Source organism: Gouania willdenowi, chromosome 5 (genome assembly GCF_900634775.1).
Source record: "Gouania willdenowi chromosome 5, fGouWil2.1, whole genome shotgun sequence".
Taxonomy (NCBI): domain Eukaryota; kingdom Metazoa; phylum Chordata; class Actinopteri; order Blenniiformes; family Gobiesocidae; genus Gouania; species Gouania willdenowi.
The window spans coordinates 35,485,302-35,506,370 of record NC_041048.1 but is presented as its reverse complement, the minus strand read 5'-3'; the positions used below and the strand labels follow the sequence as shown (position 1 = coordinate 35,506,370).

Here is a 21,069-nt window from a genome sequence, read left to right as displayed (position 1 = left end):
GCCACTGGGTGGCAGTGTGCTGCTCTGTTGTTACTGAGGAGACGTTGGCTGCTCATCATCTCGGGTCCAAGAGTTCTTTGGCTGTGATTCAGAGTCCTGGGTCACTGGAAGGAGAACAATGTTGTTAGTTTGACTTTCACTACATTAGAATCAACTGTGGGTCAAACTAGTGATGGACATTATATTTAATCAATATCAAAGGTTATCAACCACTGTACCTGAGGGTGGTTTAACACAGACATGAACATTAAAGAACAGTCACGTGTAGACAGGGCCATCTATAAGGGGGAATAAATGGGGAGAACTTTTTGGGGACCATCCATTAAGTCAGCAAAATGATGGTACATCGTTCTATGAATCTGTGATAACCACCAAGTTTACTATTATTTGAGCATTAGTATATCATCATCTTAAAGATGAAAGTCCTTGTTTTGATCAGAAACAAAATGGGTTCAAAGTGACCAAAAATGTTGGAAAAGGTGGTGAAATGGGATTTTAAAAACCAGAAAAATTGGTTAATAGGGTTTATACTGTAAGTGCTGAAAATGTCTCAGAAGCATAAAAAATGTGCAGAAAAGGCATTAAGATTTGATGAAGAAGTGGCAGAAATGGAAGTATTGTAGCAAAAATGTATTAAAAGGAGCAAAAAATATGGCAAGAAAAAGTGATGAAAATAGATTAAAATTAGTGATAGATTTTTGCACTTTTTACGTGTATCGCATTGGCCGACGTGGGCTGCTGCGTTCGCTAATTCGCATTTTTCACAGAAAGCAGACATTTTTTTACTTGTTCTTATAGTTGCAGGTAGCACCTGCAACTATAAGTGGGGTGCGCGGAGAATGCATTGGCATTCTTTCACCTCTTCTCCCCCAGCAAACTTTCATGCAGCAGCACATCTGTCCACAGGTGGACCCCAACTGGATTCTACTGCTGGGCGCTGCTGTCGTATCCTTTCCTCCAAAGAATTTAAAAGCTGCAGTGTTCTCCTTGCCACCACCATCAAGAATGACACTGGTACGAAGCCCCCCGCAGCTGATGAAAGAAGGCCGACCGCCAACAGCAGGTCTGCTCCCAGTGCGTCAGGTTGGAACACGCCCAGCAGGCCCAACACTGCAGGCTTCAACACGGCTGGCGCTCCAGGTGAGCCTGTCAGAGGAGGTCCCCATCTCTCCCCCAGTCAGTGCCAAGCCTGTTGCGGCTGAGAGAATGGACAACAGCACTTCCGCTCGGCCCAACTGGGGCTCACAGTCAAACATCGTGTATTTTGTTAAATTTTTATAATCCTTTTATGATGTTGCTTCTATGATGTATATGCACCTATGTTTTATTATGCTAAAAAAGCGCTTTATAAATAAAATTAATTACTTACTTACTTAATTACAAGTATAATTGAACCCAATCCTGACCTTACTTTGAAAAAGTAAAGAGCTTAGCCTTTATGTGTTTGAATAAAACAGTGGTAATGCTACGATGACACTTACTGTTTGCCCTCTTGATGCATTTATTCCAGAGTTGCTGCTAAAAATCTCTGCAGAGCTCTCAGTTTGGAGTCCTTCATGGTGTCTAAGTCCACTACGACCTCCCCCAAACCGCATTGTTGTTGATACAACTCCCTGGAATAAATGAAGTTGAAAACATTTCTCAGTTCTTCCTCAGGCAGCTTGTACAGGTCCAGTTTGATCTGCTTCTTCTCTTGGTAAGTCATGGGAGACGTCACACTGGGCTTGTTGCATTCTGTACTGGTTGTACTGGGCCTACAGTGGACAGAAGGAGATCAAACTTTTGGCTCAAAGGGTTTGAAAGCAAAAGTTACAAATGTTCTATGAATCCCGAATGACCGCCAGAACTTCGGGAATTATAGAACCTATAATTCTATAATTCAGTGTTTATTAGTTACACAAACACAATTTTTGTGATATACATTTTCACTACAGGGACCTTTTAACATGTTATTAGAATTATTAGAGAAGCATGCTTACAAAGACGAACTGGAGGTCGCTGACTTTTCAGGAATCGGTTTGATTTTCAAATATTTTATCTTCAATTGGCTACCCTTTTCTCCTGTTTCCCTCTTCCTCTTCTTGGGTTTGGGCCGAGGCTTTCTGGACAATTCTTTCACCTCATCAGCAATAGCTTTTATCTAAAAAGACAGGAACATCATAATGAAGTTATCTAAAGTGGTTATCAAGAATCAAGTATAAGGAATCTGTGGTTGTTACCAACCTGCTTCTCTATGACACCCAGCTCGTAGTCCTTCCACGATCTTTTCTTCTTTGAGGAGCGGACGCCGTCACAACTTAATGAAGTGGACAGAGTTCCAGCTCCGGTTCCTGTTCTTCTGCTGATCGACTGCTTGGACATGAAACGACTCTCGGGGTGTCTGGGAACCTTTGAATAACATGCCTCGAAAATTTTCTGTTGACACAACAAATGCATGGTGTAGCATTAAGAAGTAATGTCAAAACAACTACAACTGTATGGAGATAGATTTGAGTCTTTATTATTCAATACGAAAAAATTTAAAATGCCAAATATTTGCCATTGAACACTATTTTCTTTGATTAAAATATTTCTTATGATTGAAGTAATTTTCTTTTAATTAAAAAGTCGTCTTTGTATTTGGGCCATATTATGGATAGTACATTTGTTTTTTATCATTTTATTTCTGTAGGAGGTCTCGTCCCAGCAGACTTGGCCCCTCTCCCACTACTACTATCAGTTTAACTTTAGCTTCCTGGCCCTCATACACTACATCCACATCTATAGCCCCAAGTAGAGGATGCACTCACCGGTGTACTGTCTCAGCTTGATGTTAGCTTTCCTCAGAGCAGGCGCTTTACCAGGGCACCACAACTTGGAGTACGTAGTTTGGCTTATAACTGAAACTGAGGCGCCTGTGTCCACCTCCATCTCCAGCTCTGTCCCATTTAACTGCAGCGTTGCACAGATCGGGTCTGCCCGTGGTTCACTGAGGACAATCATATTAAACATGTTATATGAACACTGCTCCTCGGGCCCCTCACTTTGCAGGTGATGAGTCTTCATTTTGTGATTTGACTTTCCCCACTCCTTTTTCCATGGCTTTTTAGGACCTCTGCACTTCTTGGCTATGTGTCCTTTTTTTTTTTTACAGTTATGGCAAACAGCATCTTTAAAACCACAGTCGTTAGCAAGGTGTGCGCCCCCACACCGGTAACACTCCACTGACTTATGATACGTTCACACCAAACGCGGTTTCTGCGGCACAAGCGAACAGATTACATGCAAAGTCAATGGTTTAGACGCGCTGGGAGGCGAATTATTCGCCGGTGGGGCGGCGCGGACTGTTTCGCGCGTTGAACGCGAAGGCTGCGGCAAGCGTGCTCCCGATTTTCGCGTTATTCGCCGTTCGCTTGAGTTGAAAATATTGAACTCCAGCGGCTGTTTCGCGTGACACGCAGGCGCGAAAGCCAATCAGAGTCCTTGTTGGCAATGACGTCAGGCAGGCAACATGGAAACCAGTATTTTCACCCGTTCAACCATTGAGGAGAAGCTAATCGTAGCGGTGTGTGACCACCGGGAACTGTATGACACGGCCTGTTATTTTAACCGGGACCTGGACAAGGAAGGATTTGGTGTGGAGGAGAATCAGCGAGGAGGTGGAGCAGCAGGTAAATGTTCTCTCTGTAGTTTTCATCTTTGAAAGTCGGCAGTGAGTGAGGATAGCATTAGCTAATGATAGCATTAGCCGCTAACACCAGCTATTTTCACTTATGGGTTATGAGAGGAAAAAAAAGTCAGGAGAACCGTAGTGGGTCAGCTGCAGGAACATCCAAACGGTGGAAATACCCTGTGGTCATGTCCTTCATAGACCCCTTTGTTTCACCGCGAGAGACAAGCAGCAACATGGGGTAGAGGGTTGAGGAAGACAGGACCGCAGAGTATGGTCAACCATCAGAGACTGGAGGTTTGTTTATCAGTGCAGACATATAGAAATATATACCAGGTTAATATTCAGGCCTTTATGCATCACAGGGCTTCTTCTAGTGGGGGATCTAAATCTAGTATAGTGATTTAAAATCTATAGTAATGTGTTTCATATATTGTTTGCTGTCACTCAGAGGTAAACAATCAGATGAGTGATGGAGAAGGACAGGGAGGGGGAACAGATAGTGCTCAGGGAGCAGGAGAAGATGATGATGATGGTGCTACAGCAGCATCTCCTGCAGAAACAAGTGCAGCCAAACCATCTGATATGAACATGACAGAAGTTGTTTTGCATTCTGTTATAAATAAAATGTATCTATAAATGCTTGGTATATCAGTGATGACAATGTTGATCATTACCTCATTTAATGTTTAATTACAATATATCTATGATCTTATTTAAGTAACAGTGACTTGATAAGCTATTATGTATATATATATATAATTTGTTTATTTTTAAGGAAAAAGAGCAAAGAAGAGGCCCAGCCAAGGCTCTCCAAGAGAGGTGGAGCAGCTTATCCTACAGACCTTCAGGAGACCACCTCCTCACCACCAGCTCTGACTGAGGATGAGATGTTTTTCAGAGACCTGCTTCCTATCCTGCAAAAAGTGCCACCAGAATTTAGGGAACGTTAAATTTCAAAGTTTTAAACTTCTTGATTATCATCCGGTAACACTAAATTTGGAAAATTTTAAATTAGGTTTTGGATTGGGCTGGGGTGGGCGGCACTCTTTGCATGGCAGGAACCACATTGTGAATAGTTTTTTATACTAGTTTGTTTATTATGTAAGTATTATAATATTGAAGTAAATAGTTTGTTTAAAATTGAGGTATTATGTTAATGTACATGGTGTTCTTTCAGAATTGTTGATTAAAAACATTTTGAAGTGTACTTTTGCTTTCTTTTTAATTTCTATCAATGCGTATTAACAGCTATGTGTACACCACACCAAGGTTATATATTTTGTTCATACAAGAATATATAGTTTCCTCATATTGATTCTCTGTGAGACCTTTAATGCCTTAAATTACTTTCCGAGGTGAGGTTTCTTGGATTATTTCTTTTTGGTTAAAAATGAAGCTGACAGACGTTTCTCTCCCCATTCTTCCATATTTATTATACACATGTTAATACAATAGGAAGTTTGCTCTATAGAAGTATGTGGTTGGCTCTTAAAATAGTCGTTTTGGGTGTGCTGGTGCAATATGTCTAGCCATGGAACGGCTCCTGCAGACAAGTACGATGTGAAGACCTCTCGTCCATAGCTGTTAGCTGTGGTCCTGAAGGAGTCACCTGTGGCCAGATACCTGCACAGTGAACAACATAGAAAAGCTCAGATCATTGATAATCAGATATATATATAATGTGGGTGTGTACGTGTGCATAAAAGGTGGAGAGATTAGAGAGAACAGGCCTTATTTCCCAGAATGTGTTGCCAGATGACAATAATTAACAGTAGTAAATAAATGATTTATTAATAAGAGTTAAAAACAATAAATATTAATGAAACAAGCCTCATCTTCCAGAATAGGTCTCCAGAGGAGAAAAAATAACAATAGTAAATAATTTATTATAATGATTAACTTTTATTTTAGTTGTAATATATTTATGATAAAAACAATAATAAAGCAGGCCTTTTCTCCCAGAATAGGTATCTCCAGAAAACAATAATTTTAATAATTCTGCTTTTAAATTCCCTTGTGATTAATATAGTATCTATCTTTATTGTGTATTTAAGAGATGTGTCTGATGAATCATGGCATCTTCGGTTGCTTATGAAACTTACCGGAGACAGACAGACAGTTGTTCGGCTGCAGAGATGGAGCTCCGGTAGTTGGTATCCTGCCGGGACATCCGTGTGCCAATCCGACCCAGCAGGTCGTCGAATCGGGCGCTGGTCATCCACAGGTACCACTGGAAGCAGTCATCATCCAGGTGTAGCTTCTGAAGCAGTCAGTGAAGCTCACCGAGTTGGATATGGCGCTGGTTAACCTGGTGAAGCCAGGAAAGCCGACGTTTCTTCCCTTCCGAGGTTAGGAGCAGTGAATTGACGGAGGTCCTCCATAGTTGATGGTGGAAACAAACAGAGCCTGGTTGTCGCCGTTTGGGAGTCTGGTGGGCGGAGCTTCGCTTCAGACGCGAATGTGAAGCGAATAAGGAAACATTTTTTGATCCCGCGAATCCTGCGGAAGGTTTCGCGCGACAGACGCGAACGGTCCCGCAGAAACGTCTTGGCCCCGGACACACTGAGGAGGATCGACCTCTTCCTCCCCTCCTCAACAATGTCATTTGCCAGGAAAAAGTGTTCAAGTCTCTCGACATACTCAATCCAGTCTCCGTCCTGCTCGATAAACTCACTGAGCGCGCCTACGGTAGCCATGTTGCAAACTAAAGTTGACGGAAACGTCCTCCTCGACACCAAAAAAAAAACTAACGCCGTCACTGGCACTTTAATCCTCGTCGCCAATAAGTGTGGTAACCCGAGGGTAAGGATGCACGCACACTTGTTTTCCTTTAGTGTCGTTTAATCAACTTATTAGTAACACGCTGCATACTACTAACATTCCGGGAGTGTTTTTACAGGAAGTGCCCGACAGGAAACACACGTACTGAACACACAGATTCCGAGGTGCACGATATGTAAATCAGTGAAACTATTCCGGTCTGTAACAGGTAGTACATTTGTTTTTTTATCATTTTATTTTTTTTAAAAAAAAGTCCATCAATCAAAAAAAAAGTGTTTGAATGCGAAAAAAAAAAAAAAAAGAAAAATTATTGAGACCTAAACAAATTTGTCATTTTGACACAAACATTCTGCAGTGGGCGGAGCCTTCCTCATTGGTCAGAGATGTTTGAATGCACCAATGACGTCTTAAATAACATTATCTCTATAACAACAAGTAAATGGCCCAAAAGAACCAAATTATTTGGGTCACAAATTATTATTATTTTTTGCATTTAAACCATTTTTTTTCTTTGATTAGAAATTGTTTTTTTTGATTGAAGTGATTTTTACCTTTCTTGAAAAGGTTGTTTTTTTATGATTGAACAATAAAGACACAAATCTACCTCCATACAATTATAGGCCATGCCAAAAAAAAGCTATATTACACTGTACATTCAGATTTTGAAAAATGAGTGAAAAGCCACACCTGAAGTTTTATGGCCATGGAGACCACCTCATGTGAAGGTGAGTTGTATCTGTAACAGTTGGAGAACATTAGTCGCACATCGGCACAAAAGTCTTCGGCGTTTGCGTACTCTTGCTGGTCCATCTTTTTCTGAGGAAAATAAACACAATAAACGTTAGCGGTGTAAGAATAAAAATGATTTGGCGATATATCGCAATATTTCGTTGCACGATTATCATATCAATCCAAAAAAATGTCCAAATTGATTTTTTTAAACATGTTTTCAAACTTTAAAAAAACATTTAATTGTGCTTACATATGCATAGCACATAAACTCCCGGTCACTAGGTGCCAGTGAACCACATCAGACGTTGTTAAACTACCTCACTCCTCAATGCATTTTTGTTTGGAGGTTGATTGCACTTTATTTTCATAAAATATACTGGGTACTTTTATTGATGTTTTTGTTTTAAGAACTTAACAGAATCAGAATCTGTTGTAGAATAAACTTCATGAAACCTTTTTTGTAATTTGACAGTTCGATTAACATACCACTTGTTTTTTATATTTGTGCTTCAATTACAGTTAGTTATCATTTACATTCTCTCGTATTTCATATCATTTTATACTTGTAAAGGTGGAATTTGTAATTATTGATTTTGCGATGTATACATACGTGGAGTTTGCGGTGAGCAGGGGGAGCATTGCTGCAAATCTCAAGACAGTCAATATACTTACTTATATTTACCCCCCGTAAGAATCTCAAACTCCAGGTATTATGTTAATAATGATGATAATGGATGTATATCGTATTGTTTAGTATCAGGATATATTGTATCCCGACATTCAAACCATGAATCGTATCATCAGATTCATGGCAATGTACAGCCCTAGCAAACGTGCAGCTCGACATGCATCAGTGTGTCTGTGGGGAGTGGCCTAACCTTGATGGTGCCGAGGTCCATGGGCTCTTTGATGATGTTGTGATAATCATGCAAACCCAGAGCTAGTGTGTCGACTGGCTCGTAGAAGGGCCAGGCGTATTCACTGTGCTTCATGGAGAGCAGCTCCTTCAGGATGTTTCTGGCAGCACCTGAGAGGATCTAGTGCTCTGGTTCGTTTGGTCTCAGTGAAGGGCAGGTCTTTTTTTTGGCCGTTTCATAGGTCTTCCACTTTCTGAGTCGTCATGCTTCCTTTTCAATCTCATCTGTAAAGTGAGAATGACATATTGTATATATCAGTACTATATAGAGGAGCACTAGAATCTGACATTTTAACAGCAGATTTCCTACTTTTAAACTGCTCTCTGGTGCATCAGTTTGTATGATAGACCAAATAGGTGCTTGAAACTGAGGAATATCAGGAGGAATGGCCGTCACTCTCTGCTTAACAACCACCTCTGACATAGTGATGGGAAAACCGGTTCTTTCCTCTGATTCGATTCTTTAACTCTCGAACATTAAATTGAACGAGTCCCGAACGAATCATTTCGTTCATTTGTACAGCAGATGGCGCTGAAGCCTGCACAATGCAGAACTCATACCGCCGACGTGTTTTCTCCAACTATAAATACTGTAGACAAGATGGTTTGCTTCAGGTGACAAAGTATAACACACAAAATGCCATAAGCTATTCAAGCCATTTGAAAACCCAGGAAAGCTAACACACACCACAATAATGTAACTTGTGTCCTGTATCCTCTCTGTTATCATTGTTTAACAGCACGGCAGTCTGGGTAACTGTCACGTGAGTGAAAACAGACCAATCAGAGAGAAGTAATGCTGCTGGCGCAGAGCTCAGCCTGAGCCAGAGCTGTGAACCGATGAACGATGAACGAGAAAGACCCGGTCAGCCCGCGAGTCATGTGACAAAGGAACCAGTTGGACGAACGAGAACGAAGTACTGAGCTGTGAACGATGAACGAGAAAGACCCGGTCAGCCCGCGAGTCAGACTCGTGACAAATGAACGAGTTGGATGAACGAGAACAAGTACTGCTCTGCTCCACAGCCTGAGCAGACAGAGACCCTTTCGGCTGAGCAGTCGATCACATGACAGCTGGGGAGAGGACAGCGAATGTAAAACTAATTTTGACAATTAATGATACAATTAAAACAAAAAATAATAGTTGATGAGTTGCCTATGTTTACATGGTGCATTTATTGTGTCCAAAAAGTGACATTATTATTATTACTATTATTGTTATTTTTATTGTGTTTGTTGTTATCATTGTTATGTTTGATTATTTTGTGGCAGAGTATAACACAATAAATATGCTGATATAATTTTCGAAAATATTTATTTTTAAAGAGACTTATATATAAAACACACTTTACATTATATACACAACACTACACACATCTAAGAGACAAAAATAAAGTTAAATAGAAAAAGTTAAAGAATAAAATTAAATAAAAACCAAACCAACAATATTGCACAATTAAAAGTGACACATGTGTATTATATACACAACATACACATCTAAGAGTAAGAGACATAAAGTTAAATAGAAAAAGTTAAATAAGAATAAAATTAAATAAAAACCAAACCAAACCAAACCAACAATATTGCACAATTAAAAGTGACACATGTATATTAAAGGCCAGCTTTAAGGCAAGTTGGCATTTAGAAACACAAGCTGGCGGACCTTGGAGGGGCTGAGCCTGTTCCGTCTGTCTGTGATTATCTGCCCAGTCTTTGAGAAAACTCTCTCAGAGGGCACAGATGTGGCCACAATGCACAGTCTAGTTTTCATCACCTCACACAGAGTTTTGAATACGGGCGAGCACATCCTCCACCATGCCAGAGGATCTGATGAGCGGGATAGGAGTGGCTCTGCCAAGTAGGCCCGCATCTCCATCATGGCAGCAGTTGAGGTGCTCGATGTGGCAGAATCTGAGGAAGTGGAAGCCCTGGTGCTTGCAACCCTCTCATCGAAGTCTTCCCAAAACATGGCCCCTGTGCTGGCAGCCACAGAGGGATTTTGAGACTCCTCCTCCTCACTGTGACTGGGGTGGTTGTGTGCTGCAGCAGCTGTGATTCTCTTCACAGTGTCCTCTGCAGCCTTGCTGTTAACAAAAGCTTGCTTTTTGAACCTTGGGTCCAAACAAGTTGCATCAGCAAGCTTCTCAATGTGCTCCACCTTGCTGAACCTCTTCTGCATTTCAGACATCAGGCTGTCCACCAGTTTTTTAATAGGTTCATGGACTGACGGGCTTCTTTGATGGCGAGCAACAATCCTCTGAAGACCTCTTGCCATCAGAATCACTTTGGAGGCAGTCACAAACCTACAGACAGAGTTCAATTATTCATATTTTGTTCTCAAAAGCAGTTATAACAGTGTACTATCACAGATCAATGTCATGTGTCTTTGTTAACAGTAAGGATACAGTTAAAATCCATCACTAACTATATATATATTTTTAAATATGAAGTTTGTGCTTATTAAAAGTGAGTTAGTTTAATATAAATGAATTACTTTAACTACATACCTCTCAGCGCTCACTTCAACGGTGACCTCCTCAAAAGGTTTGAGGATGTCCGCTGTTTCCTGAGCAATTTCCCATTCCTCTGTGGACAGTGTGGATAGGGGTGCATTGATAAGTGCCAGGGTGGAGATGACTGGATCCTTGACATCAATGAACCTTTTCACCATATAAAATGTGGAATTCCACCTTGTAACCACATCCTGCTTCAAGCGCAGCTGCTCCTGGCCCATCTGTTGCTGTGTGGCCTTCAGCTTGTCTGAAGCAACTGTGCTTCTGTGGAAGTATTCCACCACAGCTTTTATTTTATGAACTGTACCCTGAACCTCTCTAAGTGCAGCTCTCACAACAAGATTTAAAACATGAGCAAAGCATGGTATGTGGTCCCAGTGCAGGTGGTCTCTCAGGGCTGCCACAATGTTGCTGGCATTGTCTGTGACACAAGCTACAACTTTGTCACTGACACCCCATTCATCTGCAACTCTCTTCAACTCACTTGCCAGGTGAGCAGAAGTGTGTCTGTCTGTCAAGACAAAACAGTCCAGGAGATGGGATGTCATTGCAAAATCCTGTACATAGTGGCAGGTCACAGACATGTAGCTTGTGGTTGTTACAGATGTCCAGCAGTCAGTTGTGAGGCATACAGCAGGAGCATTCTTGATTTTCTCCAACAACTCAGCTCTTATCTTTCCATACATCTTTGGCAGTAGAGTTTGAGAAAGTGTTTTCCTGCTTGGCAGAGTGTATGAAGGGTCCAGGGTCTTTGTGAATTCTTTGAAGCCTTTGTCCTCAACGATGGAGAATGGTTGATAGTCAGAAGCTATCATTTTAACCAGTGCTTCATCCAGTTTGCTCTGCCTGAGTGGATCCATTGGCCTTGTAATGTAAGTGCCCATATGTGTTTGTTGTGGCCTCCGTGGTCTAACTGCTGTTTGGGTGGTGGTGGTGGGTGCTGCTGGTGTACTGGATATTGCAGAAGCTGTAGCCAGTGTTGCAGCAGCAGTGATTTGAGGTCCAGATAAAGTGCTACTGGTGGAGATATTTGCAGCTGCTGCAGTGGCTCCATCGTCACTCTCCCCCCTCACTTGTGCTAACTGCACAGTTGGATGTGCCGTTTTAAGGTGTCTTCTCAAATTTGAAGTGCTTCCTCCTTGGGTTGATAAAATCCTTTTGCAAATATTGCATTTGGATTTAGTGGCTGAAACCTCACTGAAATGGTTCCAAATGTCACTCCTTTTCCTTCCACTCATTTTTCTGACCTGCTCAGACCCCTGTTGTTTGTGTTCTGATTTTACCTGGCACTTAATGTAAATGTAGGTGATGGGTGGGGGGATGGGTAACTGCCCATCATGGAGCCTTGAATGACAGTAGCGCTCAATTTGTGGCCCAGAATCACGTCACTCCTAGTAGTTCACTCTGTGCGACATTAAAATGTGACGAGGTGAAAAAAGCTATATCATTAGAGTCAAACAATTGCCACTTTGCACACAATTTCATGCCAAACCCCATTTAGCTCAGGTAGTAGAAAAATGTATAAATAATTACGCCAACTTGTGACGTGAATTAGTTTCGCACAGTGGGAGTGGATGCGACACCGGCATGTGCCGTGACTATAACCGAGTGAACCCCCTGTTGCGCTGTGTGAAAGTGTGTACGACTAATTATGCTCTCAAGTGCTCTTAAACCAGTATGCAAATTTGGGCTATGTGAGCTGCTGATCAGAGGCTCTAAAGTTAACATTTAGTGAGAATTTGTGGTGCGTTTCCACCTCCTTTTCTCATCCGATGCAAACCCGTTATGTAGGCTATCAGACTGACAGCGATACTGCAGCAGCAGACGAGCAGAGCAATACACAGATTAATATAGCGCAGGTAGACTTATATAAAAAATAAAAAAATCTCATGAAATTGTGACTTTTTCTCCGGACATGTCACAGAACACAGACGTGTGCAGAAAGTTTTGAACATGAGCAAAAGCAGAGTGGGTAACCGGAGCTATTAAGTGCAGCCTAGATGTTTAACGTAATTAAAATTATATTATTCAAATAAAAAAGGTTAAAAGAACCGGAGACCGCTGATTAGTTATGATTTCATGAATGAATAACGTATTGTGGTATTTTACTATTGTGTGGCAAATAACACAAAGTTAACACGTTGATATAATTTTCGAAAGTATTTATTTACAAACACATTCATTATATAGGCTATACAATAACACAACAAGGACTGAAGACCACTATAATTATGATTTCGTGAATAAATAATCTATATCGGGTGTCACATGACAAATAAACTGTAGATATCAGACATCAATCATTTCCTTGTTCAGCTCTCAGTCAACAGCCCCCCAGCCCCGTAGCTGTCTGAGCCACAGCTGTCACGTGACGAATGAACGAAAGAGCAATCCGTCATGATCCGTATGAACGAATCGTGAACGAACCGAACGAACTGCAGTGCTTGCTGCTCACAGACAGCCTGTCTGTCACGTGACTAAAGAACTGGGACCTGAGAATGGATCCAGCTGAGTGAGTGGTGAACGAATCATTTCTGTTTCCTGTCTGCTGCTGACTGAGCTCATGCAGCTGCTGCCATGTGGCGAGAGAAGGTACTGCATGAAAATGAACGAATCGCTCCCTGAGAAGACTCGTTACTCCCGAGTCATATAAAAGATTAGTTCATTTTGAACGAATCGTTCACGAACGATACAACACTACTCTGACACCTGAGATTTCTGAGAAGAACCTGCAACAGAGAACATTAACAGACTATCAGTGCACAGTGCAGTTCTTTAATAATACAGTTAGAGAGGTCCAAGGAGCATTTGGAATCCATTCACATAGATGCAAAAAATGTACAGATTAGTTCAAAGTTCAAAGTGTGATGGTACATTTACAAGAATGGTTCTTAAAGGGATCCTCCAATGCACCGTATAATTCCATTAACTTTTAAAAATGGGAGTACTTTACAGTTTTAGAGCCTGTGTTCCTCAATCCTGAAATCACTTGACTGATGTAGTCACACGGCCCCACTGCCTGTAAACATCCCATTGTTTTCTATTGGGGTTAAGAATTCAGCCTGCTCTTTTGATCATTTAGCAACTTTTATGACTTTTTATCAGCTTTTTAGATCTTTTTGTAACTTTTTAGATCATTAAGCAGCTTTATCAATCAAAAAAACAACTTGTGCTGCCTTTGGTAGCACTAAAAATCAGGAAAATTAAAGATGTCAGGGTAATAATCTTATGTTTACAGAAAGAGCATAAAACCAGTTTTGACCCCTAAATAATCTGTGACTGTATGGGGCGACAGTTCCAACTCTGTGGTTTGTTAATAGACAATGAAGCAGAAAAGAGCTCTCCTAAGGGACCTTTACTCTCCCTTAAACAGTGCGCTGACACGCTCTGATGGTGTAACGTTGGACATTGTGGAGGAGTACAAATACCTGGGAGTAGTGATTGACACTAAACTGGACTGGGGGAGGAACACTGACTCCTTCTACAGGAAGGGCCAAAGCTGCCTCTGTTTTCTGAGACGGCTGAGGTCCTTCAACATTTGCAGAAAAATGCTGAGGATGTTTTACAAGTCTGTGGTGGCGAGTGTGATCCTCTATGCTGTTGTTTACTGGGGGAGCAGACTGAGGGTCGCAGATGCCAACAGACTCATCTGCATGACCAGTGACGTTGTGGGGGATTAAACTGGACTCTCTGACAGTGGTGACAGAGAGGAGGACCCTGTCCAAGGTGAATGCCATCTTGGTCAATGAATCCCACCCACTCCATGATGTGCTGGTCAGTCACAGAAGCACCTTCAGCACCAGGCTGATCCAACCACGGTGCTCCACAGAACGCCACAGGAAATCATTCCTGCCTGTGGCAATCAAACTGTATAATTCATCACTGTAACCTCACAGCTTGATTGTTGTAAATATCTAAATCATATTTGTAAATGTGTAATATTTTTGTAAATATATGTATCATCTTTGTATATAATTTGTATTATAACTATTTTTATTATTATTATTATTATTAGTAGTAGTAGTAGTAGACGTAGTAGTAGTAGTAAAATTTTTTCTACTACTGTAATGTGTGTGTATCTGATCCTTATTTTTAACAGTATTTTACTTTTACTTAATCATACACTTATTTAACATTTATTCTTTCTTTTAGTCTTTTATTTGTGATTTTTTTTCTGTGGCTGTACCAAAAGCAATTTTCCCCTGGGATTAATAAAGGAATTCTGATTCTGATTCTGATATATAAAATACTTTTAAAGTCATTTGAATAATAATTCCAATATTTGACCATTTTCTATATTTAATCATTTTTAACTTGTCACAATAGCTGAAGTTAGTGAGTAACCACGGACTGTTGAAGACACACAAACCATGAGAAAAGAAGTCATTTTGGGTGGGAATCCTTCAACATTCAATAAAAGCTTGCAATTTATATTGGTCATTTTAAACTGTAAAGAAGTTTTTCTTAAATTACTTGAATGTGTCTTTTTCTTCTTCCTCACTGGTTCCCCTTCTGCCAGTTCTGTGTCCACATCTTCCTTCGGCATTTGGGACAATTTCTGCAAAAAGACCTTCTGCAGAGTCTGTGCCATCACAACAATATCGTCTCCAGGCTGTGGAAAAAATGAGAAAAGAAAAAATGCACCATGAAAGAGGCGTAGAATGAAAAGCACACACTCCTTTGAGTAAATGTAATTTAAAAAGTAAATAATTGGCATGACAAATCGTAAATGTGGTTAAAAAGGCAAAAATAAACATGAAATACAGTGAAAAGAGGCAAAAAGTAACAATGTGTCAACATGCGACAACAGGTGGGAAAACTGGTGAAATGGATTAACAAGTGTCCGGTGGGCTTGGCCAGTCCTTGCGGGGATCTTCCGGGGCGGCTAGCGCAAGGGTGCGCAAATGCATGTGCTGTGACGGTCCTGGCGGGGGCCTTGTGGGGTGGCCGGCCGGCGTCTGCTGGGGTCTCGGGCGGGGGGCTCTTTGGGCCTTCCCCTCAGGGGGTGTGGGAGGGTGGATGTGGGCAGGGGGCCTTGGGGTTGGGGTCGATGGCGGGGTGCGCTGAGTCCTTGGCTGCTTGAAGCTTTCTCCGGTGTGTATGTGGGGGGCGGTGGCTGCCTCTCGGCTTGGGATCTTGGGGGAATCTGGGGGGCTGCTCGGTCTTGGGGGGGTGGCCTGGAGCTCCTTGGCCCCTGCTCTTTCTGCTGGCTGCATCTTCGGCCACGGGGCAGTGCTTGGGTTTGCAGTAGCTGTTCATGCACAAACATTGGTCTTGGATGCACTGGCATGCCTTGGGTTGTGGGATAAAATTCCTACTGGGCTTAATCTTGGACACGTTGATCCCAAACACCAAATACTACAACATCACATCTCACTCTCACTTTAAAATAATCACTTTTTTCCACCCTTTCCTTTTCTAATTTGAGTCTCTCCTCCCTGTTCTCTTACTCCTCACCTCGGTCTAACTCTGCCCTCTCTTTTTATATCCTCCTATGATAAAGTGTTTCTTATCCTTCCTTAGGGAGGGCTGATGATTGTCACAATTATGCAATAGAATAAATGCATTTATTTAATTGCAATAACAAAACATACATTGCTGTCTTAAAAAGATTGCACTTCTTGCAGTGTTGACCTTTGACAGCTTGTGCAGACAGAGATAAAAAAAAGTAGCAAAAACTGGGAGGTCTCTGTGCATGAACTTATTTTAGTTCATTGTAAAACCACACCTCCATCTATTGGCCTGGCATGTATACTACATAGTTATTGATGTTTCCAGTGGTCTCATGTTTTGAAAACGTTGCTGTGTGAATGTGTAACTTTTGGAAACAAAAACAAGAGCAAAATGTTGTGGTGTAAACAGGGCCTCAGTTTCCACCATTGTAAGGCCTAACGTAACCTCATACCTGGTTGTAGACGTAGCAGTTGTTCAACATTGTGTCAAAGTCCTTTATGCAGTCCTGTGCTGTGCAGTAGTATCCGTTCTGCAGACGCTTCCTTATGGTGCCCAGATCCATTGGACTTTTGATGATTGTGTAATAATCCTGAAAAAAACAATAAACAAGAAAATGTCCTGACGATCCCAACTCATGACATCATCATGTTTTGTTTGTGGTGAACATTTCACTACTTACTGGGATACACAGAGCCTCTGCATCGACTGGCTTGTAAAAAGGCCACGAAAACTGGTGCTGCCATAACGCTTCCATCACCACATTCTCCAGATACTGAAGCTGAATGGTCACATGACCATTGTTGGCCTCAGGCGGAGGTGCGCTGGATGGCACGGATGGACCGACTTTCACATCTGACATGGTGATGAAGTCTGATTCATTAACCAGAAAAAAGAATGAAAGGCCACATTGTATGACTTAATTTCACCATATCTGTATTTCTGCTTTTAATTAGACCTGTGATCAGCTGTGATGAGACAATTTTCCTGAGAGCATCAATCAAAAGTAAAGTAAATTATAAAGTCCACCACAGAAGCAAAGCTAATAAACCTTTAATCAAACCTAAGCTTATTTCAGATTTCACCAATTTTATGATCCATGCAATACTAATCTAAACACACATGCTCAAGAATAACACAGTGATTCATTATTATTATTATTATTATTATTATTATTATTATTATTATTATTATTATTATTATTATTATTATTATTATTATTATTATTATAACCACAATACCACCATGCACCCAAAATTTTAGCAAAATTAGGCAATTTTGACAAAATGGTAAATGTTAAAATGGACTAGACTGAAATTGAGCCTCTATGACAAAGTAGTTCCAAAGCTCTTTATAATATCAGTTCATTCAGGCAGGAATATTACTGTATATGTAAATAAATTCACATTAGAAAAAGAGCAGTATTTACAATCTGTAAACACAAAAAAGCTGCTTGTCTTTTTTTTCTGTATTTCTGTTTTGGTTTTAAGTCAGTAAAACAAAATATCTAGAAGAACTGGGAAATGCACCTTTTGAGGATTTTAATTTCCTTATAACCGGAATGCGGTAGAATGCCCAGGTTTCTAACCGGCCTTGGACGCATCTCGGGGAAGACGTTAATTAAACTGACGTAACTCTGCTAATATTTTTGGGTTTGGCCACTAAAAAAAAAAAAAAAAATCACAATGGAAAGTCATAATTATTAGTTGGTAAATTCATAATTATGAGAAAGCAAGTCATCTTTATGAAAAAAATATTTTTTTATGTAAAGTTGCAATGAAACATACAAAAATGTGACAAAATAATTTTACAATAAAGACTTATTTATGTACTTCCACTATGTTCTACCATGTGTTGATTTCTATTAACTGAATAAACAGCAGAAATATGTTTTCAATTAATTATCATTCAAAGTGTAATTAAGAATGGAGGTCAAACACTTGTGATGGATGTTATATTTTCATCTATGTCAGTGGTTCTCAACCTTTTCAGCCCACGACCCCCAAAATAAAGGTTCCAGAGAAAAGGGACCTCCTCTGTACCCGAAGGTGGTTGAACACAGGTATGAACATTGAAGAACAGTCATGTGGAGACAGGACCATCTATAAGGGGGAATAAAGGGGAGACGTTTTTGTGGCCCATCCATAAAGTCAGCAAAATGATAGTCCATTGTTCTATGAATCTGTGATAACCACATTTATTTATTCATCTAAATATAGTTACTGTTACCCAGGAAGTTGTTTATTATCCTATTATGAAGTCACCTTAAAGATATAAATCCTTTTTTAAACAGAAATAAAAATGGGTTAAAAGTGACCAAAAATGGTGAAATTGGATTTTAAAAACCACAGAAACTGGTTAATAGGGTTTATAAGTGCTGAGAATTAGGGATGTCCTGATACAACTTTTTCACTTTCGATATGATACCGGTATTGATCTGATACAATATCAGTACAGATCATACATACTTCTCGTACTTATTTTGTACCGTGGAATGTTAGAAAAGGCTTGACCAAGTGATGTTACTAAAACAAAGAACAATAGTCAGCAACAGTAGGTTACTTTGTTGGAGTGTGAACCACAGTCACCTATGGATAGAAGTGCTGGAGCAGAAATATTTTATCGGAGAGCTTATATCGGTGATTTTAGATGGATAAAATCTGATATTCGTTTTCTGGCTGATATCGGGCCAATATCCAATATCAATATTTGATTGGGACACCTCCACTGAAAATGTTTCGAAAGTGTAAAAAATGTGCAGAAAAGGCATTGAGATTTGAGGGAAAAGTGTCAGAAATGGGAGTAATGTAGGAAAAATGCATTAAAAGGAGCAAAAATATGGCAAGAACAAGTGATAAAAAATAGGTTGAAATATAGCAGGTTTGGTGTAGTTGCAGAAAAAAGGGTAAAAATAAGCAAAAATGGGCTCAAATTATTTCTTGAAGGCATCTGGCAACCCCCTCCCACTGTCCTGCGACCTCAAGGTTGAGAACCCCTGCTATGTGTGTGTGTTTAATTACCTGGTATTCATGTGCGCCCTCTCCCTTTTCCTTTTTTCTTCTAATTTTTTCTTCTTCATCATCTTTTCACATTCTGAGTTTTCAAGGGCAGCTTTGCAGAAATTCTGGAATACTTCTTGAGACGACATGATGATAGTTGGCAGATGGTAGTCCTAAAAAACACAAAGCAACACTTTCCAAACGCCTGTTGGGTAGTGTCTCAGTAAAATATTAGCTGAAACAACATCTTCACTCCTTCCAGTCATGTGAGGATATCAATAGTAGACTGAACCAGTGACGTGCCATGGGCACTAGGGTTGGGTAGGCAGGGCGTTGCAAATCAAGACCACCAATGTCAACACCATGACAATTTCATACGTTTCTGCTGGCAAGTGTTAATTCAATTCAAATCAATTCAACTTTATTTGTATAACGCATTTTACAACAAAGTCATCTCAAAGCGCTCATCAAATTATAAAATTCATAATAAGAAAGAAAAAACCCAAAAAGATCCACATTAACATGTATTTAGCCATCTAACAAAATCAACATTGTAAAACACCATAAAAGAAACATAAACAATTATTTAATATAGCCTCCATACTCTCCCAACAAGATATATCTCATGACACAACAGCACATCCGTTGTTTGTGTTGGAAACAGAGAAAATGACAACAACAACAACTCAGAACAGCCTCAGTGAGGAGCATCCACAAACCCAATCCTACCATTCACTGTAGAAAATACAAATAATTTTCTGATCTTACATTTGCTGAAGGTCTGGTAGCTCAGGTGTTGGTCTCCCATCTTTTAAAAGCTGTTGTTTTTTCTCAGAAGAAAGTTTCTTTATAGTCTCTAGCGCTGTCATCCTGCCTGTAGCGATATCCCGCTTCTTAGCTAGAGAACGTAGCAGCAGCGACCACGTGCTATCAATTCACTAATGCACTGTGAACTTACGTATAGCATTTAGCATAGCATGGTTACATCCAAAGGCAGTGTAAAGAGCTGCCTTTTTAATAAATGGTTTTCATCTTGGGGAACTGACTGCACATGTACAAACACATAAAAACACGCTATGGGAACAGAGGCAGAGCAGCAATGTGCTTTTGGGAGGGGGTGTGGCCTCCTCCTGCCTTACAGCGGAGTGAGACTGCGCAGCGTCTCTGCCGTACCAGGAAATAGAGATGTTTATAGGTACTGTAGGCTATCGGAAATTGAAAAATAAATAACTTATAATTATATTATAATTAAAACAAATTATCAAAATATCAATTCCCCCTTGGGTAGGCACTGCCTACCTTGCATACCCTGACTGCACGTCACTGGACTGAACTCATGCACTAATAAACTAACATTGAGTACACGTTATCAAAATGTAAGCACTAGAGCTTCAAAATGCTTGATACCACTGATATTAAATTTATGCTCAAACAGATTGCCCATTGCTGGTTTTTGTGTTTAACCACGTTTAATTATTTGAGCTGGGTTCTGATTCTATCCCCTGCTCAATCCTCTCCCTCCCACCCACACGCCATCACTCCTGATGCACATCATCACTAACAGCTCTTGACGGCTGAAGATGAAATAGAAATTTTTATATCAAACACCTACACAAAGGAGGAATGACCTTTGATCACTGCAGCCTTTGATGTCGTGACGTGAAATTTGCATCATCTGGTGGCGGACATCGCTTCAAAATCATGTGGATGATGCCACATCACTCTGTGTTAAACGGGAAGGTCAAGGGCCTATGAGAGAGGAACATGGTGTGTAATACCACACAAGGGCCACGGGACCGACACCACTGCAGACATCTAGAAGAAACCAAGCTTTTAACACAGCAAGAACAGGAGGCTCTTTTTGAAGAAATGCTTTTGAATTTGGATTTAGAAATGTCATATTCTCATTTAAAAACCACTATTTTCCAACTTCTCAGCAGAACCAAAGTAAGGCCTCCTCTCTTAGTGTATATCATGGCTGTGTGGGCTGTTTTAGAACATATGGTACGCTCCATCTGAGTGTTG

The 21,069-nt window shown here is 40.5% G+C and overlaps 1 protein-coding gene and 1 pseudogene across 1 annotated transcript; both read right to left on the bottom strand.

Moving 5' to 3' along the window:
* LOC114463826 (bromodomain-containing protein 2-like) overlaps window positions 1-20,678 on the bottom strand; it is a 40,398-nt pseudogene extending 19,720 nt beyond the window's left edge.
* LOC114463827 (zinc finger BED domain-containing protein 4) lies at window positions 9,605-13,284 on the bottom strand. Its single transcript, XM_028447643.1, has 2 exons — window positions 10,589-13,284; window positions 9,605-10,384 (listed from the first exon to the last, which is right to left on the bottom strand). The coding sequence occupies exons 1-2, from the start codon at window positions 11,830-11,832 to the stop codon at window positions 9,706-9,708; spliced, it is 1,923 nt and encodes a 640-aa protein (XP_028303444.1). The 5' UTR covers window positions 11,833-13,284; the 3' UTR covers window positions 9,605-9,705.
* Window positions 20,679-21,069: the final 391 nt, after the last annotated feature.

Excerpts from the sequence above, each read along its gene's own strand:
- LOC114463827 (XM_028447643.1), bottom strand. The coding sequence starts at position 11,832 with ATGAGTGGAAGGAAAAGGAGTGACATTTGGAACCATTTCAGTGAGGTT. Across the intron at positions 10,385-10,588 it reads GTTGAAGTGAGCGCTGAGAG|GTTTGTGACTGCCTCCAAAG; the intron begins GTATGTAGTTAA and ends CTCTGTCTGTAG.